At 42.7% G+C, this 16975-nt stretch overlaps 1 protein-coding gene across 2 annotated transcripts in view; it reads left to right on the top strand.

The window, feature by feature from the left end:
• The first annotated feature begins 1331 nt into the window (after positions 1-1331).
• ALDH9A1 (aldehyde dehydrogenase 9 family member A1) overlaps positions 1332-16975 on the top strand; it is a 40593-nt gene continuing 24949 nt past the window's right edge. For both annotated transcript variants that reach the window (XM_015125478.3, XM_077998992.1), the window contains exons 1-2: positions 1332-1548; positions 4850-4995. In XM_015125478.3, the coding sequence (XP_014980964.2) occupies positions 1368-1548; positions 4850-4995 (327 nt within the window). In that variant the 5' untranslated portion in view covers positions 1332-1367. The remainder of the gene's footprint in view (positions 1549-4849; positions 4996-16975) is intronic.

The following is a 16975-nucleotide window of genomic DNA, read 5'->3' as shown; positions in this document are numbered from 1 at the left end:
CCATCACCAATCATTCTATACGACAAGTGCTTCTTCTAACAACCCCACAATATTGTCTCTTACCACAAGCTCTCCCTTCAGCTTAATCTCTCCCACTCTAGGTTCCCATGCCACCCCTAATCCCGCTTGAAGCAGCCCTAAGAAACATCACCCATTCTCTCTCCATACGACCCCCCGAAAATTTTCGCCACCCCAACACTTCACTATTTTGTTTTATTTTTCTTATTAATATAAGAAGTCAGGAACGTCAGGCCTCTGAGCCCAAGCCAAGCCATCACATCCCCTGTGACTTGCACATATACGCGCAGATAGCCTGAAGTAACGGAAGAATCACAAAACAAGTGCAAATGCCCTGCTTCGCCTTAACTGATGACATTCCACCACAGAAAAAGTGAAAATGGCCGGTCCTTGCCTTAAGTGATGACATTACCTTGTGAAAGTCCTTTTCCTGGCTCATCCTGGCTCAAAAAGCTCCCCCACTGAGCACCTTGTGATTCCCACTCCTGCCCGCCAGAGAACAAACCCCCTTTGACTGTAATTTTCCTTTACCTACCCGAATCCTATAAAACGGCCCCACCCTTATCTCCCTTCACTGACTCTCTTTTGGGACTCAGCCCGCCTGCACCCAGGTGATTAAAAAGCTTTATTGCTCACACAAAGCCTGTTTAATGGTCTCTTCACACAGACACACACGCATGACACTCCTGACCTCAGGTGATCCGCCCGCCTCAGCCTCCCTAAGTGCTGGGATTACAGGCGTGAGCCACCGCGCCTGGCCCAATTTGTATTATTTTTATTTTTATTTTTGTAGACACAGGGTCTCTCTTATGTTGCCCTCAAACTCCTGGGCTCAAGCGACCCTCCAGCCTTGGTGAGCCACAGCGCCCAGCCTCTCTAAGAATTTAAAAAGCAGTTTCAGATCACAATATCATCTATCTCGTTCACAGTCCCCTTGCTTTTTACTGTAACCCTTTAAAAAGCATTACACAGATAAAGAAACGGTGGTTTAACAGTGAAGTAACCACCAAAAACTCTCGGCCTGCCAATCCTCTGCCTTCTTCCGGCGATAGGATTAAGAATGGGATCCTAGGATGCTTACATGCAATGATGAACCCGAAAACGCTTGTAAAGTGCTTCACAAATATTGATCACGAAGAAGGAAGTCCTCTTCCCGCCTCTTCCCGTGTGGGGTAAGGCGAGGTGGTGGGTGGGAATCTGGTGTCTTGCTCCACCCTCCTGACGACGCAAGGGCCTAACCTGGACCGCGGAGGAATCGAGTGACTGCCTCAAAAATCTAGAACCGATCCCCGTGGCCCCGCCCCTCCCGCGGCCTCTCAGTCTCTGCCCCGGAGCCGCGCCCGCCCTTCATGTTTCTCCGAGCAGGCCGGGCCGCGCTCTCTCCGCTTGTTCGCAGTCTTCAGCCCTCTCCTGTCGCCGCCATGAGCACTGGCACCTTCGTCGTGTCGCAGCCGCTCAATTACCGCGGCGGGGCCCGCGTGGAGCCGGCTGACGCCTCCGGCACCGAGAAAGCTTTGGAGCCGGCAACCGGTAACTGCACCGAGCCCGGGAGGCTGGGGCGCCGCGGGGCCGGGTGCGCGGATTTCCCGGCCAGCCCCCGTTTCCTGTGTTCTGCAGGGTTGACTTGAGCACAGACAGTGACAGTGGAGAGTCTAAGGTTGTGTGTGTAGGCAGCTAGCGATTCTGGGGCAACGCGAGTGCCTCTGGGCAGGGATGGGAAGGGAGGAAAAGGAAAAGCTGATGGGAGGATCGTGAGGAGTTTTACCGGGGCCAGAACAGAGTTCGCAAAGTCCTGGTGCGGGAAGTCGTACGTCTGTTAACTTCCTTTTTTTTTTTTTTTTTTTTTTTTGAGACAGAGTTTCACTCTGTTGCCCAGGCTGAAGTGCAGAGGCACGAGCTCAGCTCACTGCGCCCTCGACCTTCCGGACTCAAGTGCTTCTCCCGCCTCAGCCTCCCTGGTAGCTGGGATTATAGGCTCCCAACCACGTCCGACTAATTTTTGTATTTTTAGTAGAGACGGGGTTTCAGCTGGTCTCCCAACTCCTGAGCGTAGGTGATCCTCCCGCTTCGGCCTCCCAAAGTGCTGGGATTGCAGGCGTGAGCCACCGTGCCCAGCCAGCTGTTCCCCTTTTAACACTAGGACTGATGTATTATTATCTTCAAATGTGTGCATAGGAGAGGAATTCTAAAAGAACGGGGCGGGGTTGTGGGGAAGATAATTATTTGTGCTGGGAATGAAGGAGCGCTCACAGATCGTTTCTAATGACTACGAATGAGGACTTTGTCACCACATGCTAATATTAAAATATTTCTGCACATTAATCAGAATTGGGAAAGGAAAAAACCCCACCTTTATTCAGTACTTTCTTCCCCAGCTTTATGGAAGTATAATTAACAAATAAAAATTGTATGTACTTAAGTGTAAAACATGATGTAATGTATGTATACCTTACAAAATGATTACCACAGTCAATCTAATTACCCATTGCTTCTACATAGTTACAGCTTTTTTTGGATAGTGAAATATTTAAGGTCTATTCTTTTAGCAAATTTCAAGTATACGATGCAGTATTGGTAACCATAGTCACCATGGTCTACATGAACTCTCCACAATTTATTCATCTTGCTGAAATAAAACTTTTTCATCCAGTGGATAATGTGTGCTAAGCACTGTGCTAGGCACTGGATTTACTCTGCGAACTCTGAAGGTAACAGAGATAAGGAAGAAGAGGCTTTTTGTTTTGGTTTTGTGTTGTGTTTATTTTGCTGGGTTTTAGGGAATATATGTGGGGAGAAAAATGTAAATATTTTGTGTCAAATGTAGCCAGAGCAATAAAACTGATTTGCAGGGGACTGGAGAATTTAGTATTTGACCATCCACACTAAACCACAGAGCAGTGACTTGGCAGACCCAGAAGGTGTTACCGCATCTCTTCTTTATGTAGGAGGAAACAGCTTCTCTACCCCGACCTCATCTTGATACAGAAGAAAGAAAAATTGCTCTTTGTTGTTGTTGTTGTTTTTTTTTTTTTTTTTTTTTTTTTTTTTTTTTTTTAATGCTCTTTGTTGTTTTAATTGCCTATAGTGTGTGTGACCCTCAGCCACAGCCTTTACCAGCTGGCTGTCCAAGTTTGTAACAGAAATTGCAGATTCGTGAAGTCTCCCTGGAGAGAGTCCCAGGAGTTCTTGTGAAGAGGATTTGCTGAGTTGACAAGCTTCAAGAATGCTTGTTGGTAGAGGCAGTACAGTCCTTGGGACATGGGTCTAGAAAAACTGATTGTGTTTCGTAATTTGCATCAGAATAGGGAGAGGGAATAAAGGTGGAATAAGAAAAGGAAATACTGGATTTTTTGAGAAAAAATATGTTCTTTAGGAATGCCTTATCTGATATTACTGCTTATTAACTATATTTATCAAGTATCAGTAGTATGATATAACCTACATAGAATATAGACGAGGGATTTACAGTCAGAGTTTATAATCCAGTAGACCGATTACTTTTGACTTTCATTTTACGAGACCTCTGAGGTTCTGAGATAATGTTTAGGAGTGTTGCAAAACTTAATAGAAGTTAATGTTAGTAAACTCAACTGTAGAATAGTGGAGAGCAGGGGTTCTTAACCCTAAATCCATGATGAGTTTAGGGCAGGGGACATGACATTCCTGTAATTCTGTTATACGTTTAAGTACATTTTTCTGGAGAGAAGTCTGCAACTTTTATCAGACTCCTAAAACATGTCAGTGACCGCAAAATATAATTAAGAACTGCTAGGCTGGGTGTGGTGGCTTACACCTGTAATCCCAGCACTTTGGGAGGCAGAGGTAGGTGAATCACTTGAGGTCAGGAGTACAAGACCAGCCTGACCAACATGATGAAACCCCGTCTCTACTAAAAATACAGAAATTAGCTGAATGTGGTGGTACGTGCCAGTAATCCCATGTAATCCCAGTTACTGGGAAGGCTGAGGCAGGAGAATTGCTGGAACCCGGGAGGGGAAAGTTGCAGTGAGCCAAGATCGCGCCATTGCACTCCAGCCTGGGCGACAAGAGCGAGTCTCTGTCTTAAAAACAAACAAAGAAAACAAAAAAACCCCTGCTAGTATAGAGATGGTCACTAAATCAAACCATACTTAAAAACAAGAAGGGACGGTAGCTCACGCCTGTAATTCCGGCACTTTGGGAGGCCAAGGCGGGCGGATCATGAAGTCAGGAAATCGAGACCATCCTGGTCAACATGGTGAAACCCGATCTCTACTAAAACATACAAAAAATTAGCCGGGCGTAGTGGCGTGTACTGTGCACTGGTAGACCCAGCTATTCAGGAGGCTGAGGCAGGGGCATCGCTTGAATTAAGGAGGCGGAGATTGCAGTGAACCGAGACTGCGCGCCACTGCACTCCAGCCTGGGCGACAGAGCAAGACTTCATCTCAAACAAAAAACAAGAAGGGAATACTACTAAGAGAATACTGATAGATAATTTTTTTTTTTTTTTTTTTTGAGACGGAGTCTCGCTCTGCTGCCCAGGCTGGAGTGCAGTGGTCGGATCTCAGCTCACTGCAAGCTCCGCCTCCCAGGTTTACGCCATTCTCCTGCCTCAGCCTCTCGAGTAGCTGGGACTACAGGCGCCCACCACCTCGCCCGGCTAGTTTTTTGTATTTTTTAGTAGAGACGGGGTGTCACCGTGTTAGCCGGGATGGTCTCGATCTCCCGTCTCGGCCTCCCAAAGTGCTGGGATTACAGGCTTGAGCCACCGCGCCCGGCCTATAGATAATATTTTATTTAAATATGTGGCAACAATTCGCGATAAAACTGATGTTTCCCTTCTTTATAGGCCGAGTGATAGCGACTTTCACATGTTCAGGAGAAAAGGAAGTAAATTTGGCTGTTCAAAATGCAAAAGCTGCTTTTAAAATATGGAGTAAAAAATCTGGCATGGAGCGTTGCCGAATCCTTTTGGAGGCTGCCAGGATAATAAGGGTATGTTTCAATTTATTCCCTTCCAGAAAACTCAGCCATTGCTCTGAGGGTTCTTTGTGCTGTTTGCAGTTCGACTTTGATGCAACATTAGGCCATAACGTGTTTTTTTTGTTTTTTTGTTTTTTTGTTTTTGAGACGGAGTCTCGCTCTGTCGCCCAGGCTGGAGTGCAGTGGCGGGATCTCGGCTCACTGCAAGCTCCGCCTCCCGGGTTCACGCCATTCTCCTGCCTCAGCCTCCCGAGTAGCTGGGACTACAGGCGCCCGCCACCCCGCCCAGCTAGTTTTTTGTATTTTTTTAGTAGAGACGGGGTTTCACCGTGTTAGCCAGGATGGTCTCGATCTCCTGACCTCGTGATCCGCCCGTCTTGGCCTCCCAAAGTGCTGGGATTACAGGCTTGAGCCACCACGCCCAGCCCATAACGTTTTTATAAAATGGAAAAACATTTCCACATGCTCACCTTAGTATATAAAACAAGTTTTTGTTCAGTGCTTCCCATCTGGATCTTGGCTCTTGGACATCTCCTTTGACAGGTTTGCATGTTTGTAAAGCTTTGTGTTGAATTGTAATGCACTCTTTATAGCTCATCTTCCTTTTTTTTTTCTTTTTTCTTATTATTTTTTGAGACGGAGTCTTGCTCTGTTGCCCAGGCTGGAGTGCAGTGGAGTGATCTCAGCTCACTGCAACCTTCGCTTCCCGGGCTCAAGCAGTTCTCCTGCCTCAGCCTCCCAAGTAGCTGGGACTACAGGTACGTGCCACCACGCCTGGCTAATTTTTGTATTTTTAGTAGAGATGGAGTTCACCATGTTGGCCAGGCTGGTCTTGAACTCCTGACCTCAAGTGATCCACCCATGTTGGCCTCACAAAGTTCTGGGATTACAGGGGTGAGCCACGGTGCCCAGCTTTCCTTTTCTTTTTAAACCATGTTGTTTACTTGTTTCTTTTTTATTCTTTGTTTTGATGACTCTCAAGTCTACCTTTCTTTTTCAGATTTGTTTTCAGATAGGGTTTTAAGTATTGTTACTTTAATTGGGAAGATTTGTAGATGTTCCCTTTGAAAAAAGAAAGTTAAACTTTTTTCTTTTTTCATCATAAATATATACAATTTTTGTCAACTAAAAAATAATTGTAAAAACAAGTATTAAATGCTCATCTCAAAATATAAAAAGCCTGCAATGCAAAGGGTTTCTGTGGTGTAGTAGTTACTACGCTGGCCTAACACATGGAAGGTCCTCTATTTGAAACCCAGTGGAAACAAAAGGTTTCTTTTGTCACCCAGAATCTGACCAGGCCTCTTCTTCCTGGGAGTCCAGAGCTGCAAGGAACAAGTGATAATCCTGCCTCTTTTTTTTTTTTTTTTTTTTAATACTTTAAGTTCTAGGGTACATGTATACAACGTGCAGGTTTGATAAATAGGTATACAGGTACCATGTTGGTTTGCTGCACCCATCAACTCATCATTTACATTAGGTATTTCTCCTAATGCTATCCCTCCTCCAGCCCACCACACCCCGACAGGCCCCAGCATGTGATGTTCCCCACCCTGTGTCCAAGTGATCTCATTGTTCAATTCCCACCTATGAATGAGAACAGGCAGTGTTTGGTTTTTTGTCCTTGTGATAGTTTGCTCAGAATGATAGTTTCCAGCTTCATCCATGTCCCTGCAAAGGACATGAACTCATCCTTCTTTATGGCTGCATAGTATTCCATGCTGTGTATGTGCCACATTTGCTTAATCCAGTCTATCATTGATGGACATTTAGGTTGGTTCCAAGTCTTTGCTATTGTGAATAGTGCCGCAATAAACATATGTGTGCCTGTGGTTTTTTTAAGTTCTAAAGGACATGTGTGCAACATGCAGGTTTGTTACATATGTATACATGTGCCATGTTTGTGTGCTGCACCCTTAACTCATCATTTTTATTAGGTATTTTTCCTAATGCTATCCCTCCCCCATCCCCAAACTCCACAACAGGCCCCAGTGTGTGATGTTCCACACCCTGTGTCCGTGTGTTCTCACTTTTCAATTCCCACTTATGGGTGAGAACATACAGTGTTTGGTTTTCTGTCCTTGTGATAGTTTGCTCAGAATGATGGTTTCCAGCTTCATCAATGTCCCTACAAAGGACATGAACTCATCCATTTTTATGACTGCATAGTATTCCATGGTGTATATGTGCCACATTTTGTTAATCTAGTCTGTCACTGATGGACATTTGGGTTGGTTCCAAGTCTTTGCTATTGTGAATAGTGCCACAGTAAACATACGTGTGCATGTGTCTTTATAGTAGCGTGATTTATAATCCTTTGGGTATATACCCAGTAATGGGATCGCTGGGTCAAATGGTATTTGTAGTTCTAGATCTTTAAAGAATCGCCACACTGTTTTCCACAATGGTTGAACTAGTTTACAATCCCACCAACAGTATAAAAGTGTTCCTATTTCTCCACATCCTCTCCAGCACCTGTTGTTTCCTGACTTTTTAATGATTGCCATTTTCACTGGTGTGAGATGGTATCTCATTGTGGTTTTGATTTGCATTTCTCTGATGGCAAGTGATGATGAGTATTTTTTCATGTGTCTGTTGGCTGCATAAATGTCTTCTTTTGAGAAGTGTCTGTTCATATCCTTTGCCCACTTTTCGATGGGGTTGTTTGATTTTTTCTTGTAAATTTGTTTAAGTTCTTTGTAGGTTCTGGATATTAACCCTTTGTCAGATGGGTAGATTGCAAAAATTTTCTCCCATTCTGTAGGTTGCCTGTTCACTCTGATGGTAGTTTCCTTTGCTGTGCAGAAGTTCTTTAGTTCAATTAGATCCCATTTCTCTATTTTGGCTTTTGTTGCCATTGCTTTTGGTGTTTTTGTCGTGAAGTCCTTGCCCATGCCTATGTCCTGAATGGTATTGCCTAGGTTTTCTTCTAGAGTTTTTATGGTTTTAGGTCTAACATTTAAGTCTTTAATCCATCTTGAATTAATTTTTGTATAAGGTGTAAGGAAGGGATCCAGTTTCAGCCTTCTACATATGGCTAGCCAGTTTTCCCAGCACCATTTATTAAATAGGGAATCCTTTCCCCATTTCTTGTTTTTGTCAGGTTTGTCAAAGATCAGATGGTTGTAGATGTGTGGTATTATTTCTGAGGCCTCTGTTCTGTTCCATTGGTCTGTATCTCTGTTTTGGTACCAGTACCATGCTGTTTTGGTTAGTGTAGCTTTTTAGTATAGTTTGAAGTCAGGTAGTGTGATGCCTCCAGCTTTGTTCTTTTTGCTTAGGATTGTCTTGGCAATGCAGGCTCTTTTATGGTTCCATATGAACTTTAAAGTAGTTTTTTCCAATTCTGTGAAGAAAATCATTGGTAGCTTGATGGGGATGGCATTGAATCTATAAATTACCTTGGGCAGTATGGCCATTTTCATGATATTGATTCTTCCTATCCATGAGCATGGAATATTCTTCCATTTGTTTGTGTCCTCTTTTATTTCGTTGAGCAGTAGTGTGTACTTCTCCTTGAAGAGGTCCTTCACATCCCTTGTAAGTTGGATTCCTAGGTGTTTTATTCTCTTTGTAGCAATTGTGAATGAGAGTTCACTCATGATTTGGCTCTCTGTCTGTTATTGGTGTATAGGAATGCTTGTGATTTTTGCACATTGATTTTGTATACTGAGACTCTGCTGAAGTTGCTTATCAGCTTAAGGAGATTTTGGGCTGAGACAATGGGGTTTTCTCAATATGCAATCATGTAATCTGCAAACAGGGACAATTTGACTTCCTCTTAATTGAATACCCATTAGTTTTTTCTCCTGCCTGATTGCCCTGGCCAGAACTTCCAACACTATGTTGAATAGGAGTGGTGAGAGAGGGCATCCCTGTCTTGTGCCAGTTTTCAAAGGGAATGCTTCCAGTTTTTGCCTATTCAGTATGATATTGGCTGTGGGTTTGTCATAAATAGCTCTTATTATTTTGAGATACGTTCCATCAATACCTAGTTTATTGAGAGTTTTTATCATGAAGCACTGTTGAATTTTGTCGAAGGCCTTTTTGCATCTATTGAGATAATCATGTGGTTTTTGTCTTTGGTTCTGTTTATATGATGGATTATGTTTATTGATTTGTGTATGTTGAACCAGTCTTGCATCTCAGAGATGAAGCAAACTTGATCGTAGTGGATAAGCTTTCTGATGTGCTGCTGGATTCGGTTTGCCAGTATTTTATTGAGGATTTTTGCATTGATGTTCATCAGGGATATTGGTCTAAAAATCTCTCTTTTTTTTGGTATGTCTCTGCCAGGCTTTGGTATCAGGATGATGTTGGCCTCATAAAATGAGTTAGGGAGGATTCCCTCTTTTTCTAATGATTGGAATAGTTTCAGAAGGAATAGTACCAGCTCATCTCTGTACCTCTAGTAGAATTTGGCTGTGAATCTATCTGGTCCTGGACTTTTTTGGTTGGTAGGCTATTAATTATTGCTTCAATTTTAGAATCTGTTACTGGTCTATTCAGGGATTCAACTTCCTCCTGGTTTAGTCTTGGGAGGGTGTATGTGTCCAGGAATGTATCCATTTCTTCTAGATTTTCTAGTTTATTTGCATAGAGGTGTTTATAGTATTCTCTGATGGTAGTTTGTATTTCTGTGAGATTGGTGGTGATACCCCTTTATCATTTTTTATTGCGTCTATTTGATTCTTCTCTCTTTTCTTCTTTTTTAGTCTTGCTGGTAGTCTATCAATTTTGTTGATCTTTTAAAAAAACCAGCTCCTGGATTCATTGATTTTTTTGAAGGGTTTTTTTTTGTGTCTCTATCTCCTTCAGTTCTGCTCTGATCTTAGTTATTTCTTGCCTTCTGCTAGCTTTTGAATGTGTTTGTTCTTGCTTCTCTAGTTCTTTTAATTGTGATGTTAGGGTGTTGATTTTAGATCTTTCCTGCTTTCTCTTGTGGGCATTTAGTGCTATAAGTTTCCCTTTACACACTGCTTTCAATGTGTCCCAGAGTTTCTGGTATGTTGTGACTTTGTTTTCGTTGGTTTCAAAGAACATCTTTATTTCTGCCTTCATTTCGTTATTTATCCAGTAGTCATTCAGGAGCAGGTTGTTCAGTTTCCATGTCGTTGTGTGGTTTTGAGTGAGTTTCTTAATCCTGAGTTCTAATTTGATTGCACTGCGGTCCGAGAGACAGTTCGTTACAATTTCTGTTCTTTTATATTTGCTGAAGAGTGCTTTACTTCCAACTATGTGGTCAGTTTTGGAATAAGTGCAATGTAGTGCTGAGAAGAATGTCTATTCTGTTGATTCGGGGTGGAGAGTTCTATAGATGTCTATTAGGTCCGCTTGGTGCAGAGCTGAGTTCAAGTCCTGAATATCCTTGTTAACATTCAGTCTCGTTGATCTAATGTTGACAGTGGGGTGTTAAAGTTCTCCCATTATTATTGTGTGGGAGTCTAGGTCTCTTTGTAGGTTTCTAAGGACTTGCTTTATGAATCTGGGTGCTCCTGTATTGGGTGCATATACATTTAGGATAGTTAGCTCTTCTTGTTGCATTGATCCCTTTACCATTATGTAATGGCCTTCTTTGTTTTGATCTTTGTTGGTTTAAAGTATGTTTTATCAGAGACTAGGATTGCAACCCCTGATTTTTTTGTTGTTGTTGTTTTCCATTTGCTTGGTAGTTCTTCCTCCATCCCTTTATTTTGAGGCTATGTGTGTCTCTGCACATGAGATGGGTCTCCTGAATATAGCACACTGATAGGTCTTGACTCTATCCAGTTTGCCAGTCTGTGTGGGGCATTTAGCCCATTTACATTTAAGATTAATATTGTTATGTGTGAATGTGATCCTGTCATTATGATGTTAGCTGGTTATTTTGCTCGTTAGTTGATGCAGTTTCTTCCTAGCATTGATGGTCTTTACCATTTGGCATGTTTTTGCAGTGACTGTTAACCGGTTGTTCCTTTCCATGTTTAGTGCTTACTTCAGAAGCTCTTGTAAGGTAGGCCTGGTGGCAAAAAAATCTCTCAGCATTTGCTTGTCTGTAAACAATTTTATTTATCCTTCAGTTAAGAAGCTTAGTTTGACTGGATATGAAATTGTGGGTGAAAATTCTTTTTTTTAAGAATGTTGAATATTGGCCCCCACTCTCTTCTGGCTCGTAGAGTTTCTGCTGAGAGATCCGCTGTTAGTCTGATGGGTTTCCCTTTGTGGGTAGCCCACCCTTTCTCTCTGGCTGCCCTTAACATTTTTTCCTTCATTTCAACCTTGGTGAATCTGAAAATTATGTGTCTTGGAGTTGCTCTTCTCAAGGAGTATCTTTTTGGTGTTCTCTGTATTTCCTGAATTAGAATGTTGGCCTGCCGTGCTAGATTGGGGAAGTTCTCCTGGATAATATCCTGAAGAGTGTTTTCTGACTTGGTTCCGTTCTCCCCATGACTTTCAGGTACACCAATCAAACGCAGATTTGGTCTTTTCACATAGTCCCGTATTTCTTGGAGGCTTTGTTCGTTTCTTTTTACTCTTTTTTTCTCTAAACTTCTCTTCTTGCTTCATTTCATTCATTTGCTCTTCAGTCACTGATACCCTTTCTTCCAGTTGGTCGAATCGGCTACTGAAGCTTGTGCATGCATCACATAGTTCTCATGCCATGATTTTGAGCTCCATCAGGTCATTTAAGGTCTTCTCTACACTGTTGATTCTAGTGAGCCATTTGTCTAATCTTTTTTCAAGGTTTTTAGCTTCTTTGCAATGGGTTTGAACATCCTCCTTTAGCTCGGAGAAATTTATTACTAATCTTCTGAAGCCTACTTCTGTCACTTGTCAAGTCATTCTCCGTCCAGCTTTGTTCTGTTGCTGGCGAGGAGCTGCAATCCTTTGGAGAAGAGGCACTCGGATTTTTAGAATTTTCAGCTTTTCTGTTCTTGTTTCTCCCCATCTTTGTGGTTTTACCTACCTTTGGTTTTTGATGATGGTGACCTACAGATCGGGTTTTGGTGTGGATGTCCTTTTTGTTGATGTTGATGCTATTCCTTTCTGTTTGTTTGTTTTCCTTCTAATAGTCGGGACCCTCAGCTGCAGGTCTGTTTGGAGTTTGCTGGAGGTCCACTCCAGATCCTGTTTGACTGGGTATCACCAGTGGAGGCTGCAGAACAGCAAATATTGCAGAACAACAAATGTTACTTCCCGATCCTTCCTCTGGAAACTTTGTCCCAGAAGGGCACCCGCCTATACAAGGTGTCAGTTGGCCCCTACTGGGAGGTGTCTCCCAGTTTGGCTACTTGGGGGCCAGGGACCCACTTGAGGAGGCAGTCTGTCCATTCTCAGTCTCAGACTCCATGCTGGGAGAACCACTACTCTCTTCGAAGCTGTCAGACAGGGACTTTTAAGTCTGCAGAAGTTTATGCTGCCTTTTGTTCAGGTATGCCCTGCCCCCAGAGGTGCAGTCTGCAGAGGCAGGCAGGCCTCCTTGAGCTGCAGTGGGCTCCACCCAGTTCCAGTTTCCCACATGCTTTGTTTTAACTAGTCAAGCCTCAGCAATGGCAGACACCCCTCCCCCAGCTTCACCGCCACCTCGCAGTTCCATCTTGGACTGCTGTGCTAGCAATGAGCAAGGCTCCGTGGGCATGGGACCCACCAAGCCAGGTGTCTGATATAATCTCCTGGTGTGCTGTTTGCTAAGACTGTTGGAAAAGCGCAGTATTAGGGCAAGAGTGTTCTGATTTTCCAGGTACCATCTGTCACAGCTTCCCTTGGCTAGGAGAGGGAATTCCCGGACCCCTTGTGCTTCCTGGATGAGGCGATCCCTGCCCTGCTTTGGCTACCCTCCGTGGGCTGCACCCACTGTCCAACCAGTCCCAATGAGATGAACCCGATACCTCAGTTGGAAATGCAGAAATCACCCGTCTTCTGCATCGATCCTGCTGGGAGCTGCAGTTTGGAGCTGTTCGTATTCGGCCATCTTGGTTCTGGACCCCGATAGTTAAACTTTTTATAGTCTTAAAGATCAGAAGTACCAGATGCTCATTATGGAAAGAAAACTCAGAAGAAAATGCATCAAAATAAGAATCATGGATATCTGAGTGGTAGGTCTGTGGTGAGTTTTCATCATAAGTATGTTAAGTCAGAAACTGAAGGGTCTGAGAGTTCCCCTACTTTCAAGAGTGTGTGTATATATGTGTATATATTACATACATATACATATAAAACACATATAATGCATGTATACATAATTATACACATATAAGCTACGTTATACACATAATCATATATAATTTATATAATATGTATAATCTATATTATATTTGTAAATTATACAATTATGTATAATATATGTATAGTATATACATATATATATTCTGGCAAGAGACATGAGGCTTTTTGGATCACAGAAAAGGATAGTTTATTACAGCAAAATGCAGCAGCCATAGCAATACCTTAGCACTAGTTTCTTTTTTCTTCTTTCTTTCTCTCTCTTTTTTTTTTTGATGGAGTCTTACTCTGTCACCCAGACTGGAGTGCAATGGCACAATCTTGGCTTACTGCAACCTCTGCCTCCTGGGTTCAAGCAATTCTCTTGCCTCAGACTCCTAAATAGCCGGGATTATAGGCACATGCTACCATACCCGGCTATTTTTTGTATTTTTAGTAGAGACAGGGTTTCACCATGTTGGCCAGGCACATCTCGAACTCCTGACCTTAGGTGATCCTCCCACCTTGGCCTTCCAAAGTGCTGAAATTACAGACATGAGCCACCGCGCCCAACCTAGTTTTGTTTTCAAAGCCAGTTACCATGGTGGGAGAGGGAATGGGATGAGAACCAGGTGAGATCCCTGTGCATGCAGGAAGTTGCACCAAAGGAGAAGAACTAAACTTCTGAGATTCATTTAAATAGAGGCTACTGGCGCATCTGCCCGTCCTCTTCTTTGGGGAGAGAGTGAGAGAGATTGAGATTACTTATTAAGCAAATCTCTAGGGTTGAGAGGGAGGGTATCGCTAAGTTTATTATCCTGGAGTATAAGCAGATGTTTCCAGGAACAGGAAGTAAATTCCAAAATTCTCCAGATTTTTCTGTCTTTAGGGAGATACTGTCTCTGCCTTTCAAGGCCTTTGCTATTCAATCAACCTGTCAGTGTCCTTTGCTCGGAAAGCCCTGACCATGAAGAAATATCAAAATACTCATTTAGAATTTTCTCCCAGTGAAGTATTTTCCCATTATTAAAAATTTATTTTTAATTCAATAAACCAAAGATAACTCAAAGCAGATAATTTATTATTTTCATTTGTCCATTTTTTTTTTCCTGTGAATGAGCAGTATTGTAGGACTGTTAAGAATTGGCTCCTGGCCGGGCGCGGTGGCTCAAGCCTGTAGTCCCAGCACTTTGGGAGGCTGAGACGGGTGGATCACGAGGTCAGGAGATTGAGACCATCCTGGCTAACACAGTGAAACCCCGTCTCTACTAAAAAATACAAAAAAACTAGCCGGGCGAGGTGGCGGGCGCCTGTAGTCCCAGCTACTCGGGAGGCTGAGGCAGGAGAATGGCCTGAACCCGGGAGGCGGAGCTTGCAGTGAGCTGAGATCCGGCCACTGCACTCCAGCAAGGGGAACAGAGTGAGACTCCGTCTCAAAAAAAAAAAAAAAAAAAGAATTGGCTCCTTTATTGTTAAGAAATGACTTTTATTGATCTTGGGTAATATCTAATAATATTTTTTGCTCTGAAATCTGTTGTCTGATACTAATTTTCATTTCTTTTTACTTTACCCTCCCCTTTGCATTTCCTTTGATACCTGTGTGGTGTTTTATTAATCAAAAACATACCTTTCTTTAAAGCTCTTGTCTGATGATCATGCTCTGGACCTGCCTTCACCCCAATTTGTTCCATAACTGAATAGATCCCACTCTGTGACCACACCTACAATCATATTAGCCCTCAGTTTTCTTTTAAGCGATTTTTCTAGTTAATCAAGATCTGCAGTTCTTTGCTCTTTTCTTTTTTGACAGGGTCTCACTCTGTCACCCAGGCTGGAGTGCAGTGGCACAATCATGGCTCACTGCAGCCTCAACTTCCTGGACTCAGGGGATCCTCTTGCCTCAGCCTCCTGTAGGTGCGCACCACCATACCTGGCAAATTTTTGTTTCTGTTTTTTGTAGAGATAGGATTACGCCATGTTTCCCAGGCTGGAATTTTTTTTAAAATTATTGCTGTAAACAATTATTTTTTAAAATATTTTAAGAATAAGGTAAAATATTTTACATTTGTCCACATAGTTACCATTTCTGATGCTCATCAGTCCTTTGTGTAGACCCAGATATCTGTCTGCTATCATTTTTTCTTCTGCTAGGAGGAATTTCTTCAGCATTTCTTTTCTGTTTTGTTTTGTTTTTTGAGACAAGGTCTCGCTCTGTCTCATCAGCTGAAGCACAGTGGTGGAATCATAGCTCACTGTAGCCTTGACTGTCTGGGCTCAAACGATCCTCCCACCTCAGCGTCCTGAGGAGCTGGGACTACGGACACATGTCACCACACTTGGCTAATTTTTATATTTTTTGTAGAGAGTGGGTTTATTCATGTTGCCCAGGATGGTCTTGATCTCCTGGGCACAAGTCATCTTCCTGCCTCAGTTTCTCAAAATGCTGGGACTAAAGGTGTGCGCCACTGTGCCCAGCCTAGAATTTCTTTCTTTCTCTCTCTCTTTTTTTTTTCTTTTGAGATGGAGTCTCACTCTGTCACCCAGGCTGGAGTGCAGTGGCATGATCTCGGCTCGTTGCAACCTCCTCTCCCGGTTCAAGTGATTCTCCTGCTTCAGCCTCCCGAGTAGCTGGGATTACAGATGCGTGCCACCATGCCCGGCTAATTTTTGTATTTTTAGTAGAGATGGGGTTTCACCATGTTGCCCAGGCTGGTCTCGAGCTGCTGACCACCAGTGATCCGCCCACCTCGGCTTCCCAAAGTGCTGGGATTGTAGGTGTGAGCCACTGCGCTCCGCCAGCCTAGCATTTCTTATAGTGCAGGTCTGTTGGTACTCTTTCAGGTTCTGTATGTCTAAAAAAGTCTTTTTTTTTTTGCATTAATTTTTGAATGAATTGTAGGTATATAGTTTTTTTCTTTCAGTACTTTAAAGATGTTGCTCCACTGTCTTCTAATTTGTATTGTTTCAGAAGAGAAATTTACGTCGTTTTCATTTTTGTATCTTTGTAATGTACTCCACCTACCCCTGGCTGTTTTAAAATTCTTCTCCTTATCACTGGTTTTAAGCAATTGATTATGATGTCTTTTGGTGCAATTTTTTTATGTATTTTCCTTGAGGTTTATTGACCTTCTTGGATCTGTAAATTTGTTTCATTTGGAAAAAAAATTTGGCCATCATTTCTTTAGATTTTTTTTTCCTGCCCCCTCTTCCATCTCTTCTCCTTCAGGGCCTCCAATTACAAATATATTGTGCGGCCTGAAGCTATCCCACGTCACTGATGCTCAGTTCATTTTCTAGTTTTTGGGTGTGTTTATGGGTTTTTTTCTCCTTCTGAGCCTTCCCTCCCACCCCCTGTGTGTGCATGTTTTGTTTTCAGGTAATTTCTATTGTTGTGACTCAAGTTCATTGGTCTTGTATAGTGTTTTATCTGCTGTTCATCTCATCCAGTGTATTTTTCATCTCTAGATTGATTTAAGTCTTTTATATATGTGTTCTATGGCTCTCCTTAACATGCTTATGTTTTTCTGTGCCTTCTTGAACATACAGAGTATAGCTAGCATAACTTAATGTTCTTGTCTACTAGTTCTGTTGTGTTATTTCTGAATGTGTTTTTATTGGTTAGTTTCGCTTCCTGGTTAAATGTTGCGGTTTTCTGCTTTTTGCACGCCTGGTAGTTTTTGATCACTAGACATATGATTTCTAGTGAATCACTAGTGCATATTATATTGCTGGGTGCTGGATAGTCTTGTACTTTAAAAAATATTCTTGAGCTTTGTTCCGGGGCACAGTGAAGTTACTTGGAATCAGTTTG

The sequence above is a fragment of the Macaca mulatta genome, chromosome 1 (genome assembly GCF_049350105.2).
Source record: "Macaca mulatta isolate MMU2019108-1 chromosome 1, T2T-MMU8v2.0, whole genome shotgun sequence".
NCBI lineage: Eukaryota > Metazoa > Chordata > Mammalia > Primates > Cercopithecidae > Macaca > Macaca mulatta.
The sequence above is the reverse complement of the archived record's forward strand: the minus strand, read 5'-3'. Positions and strand labels throughout refer to the sequence as shown.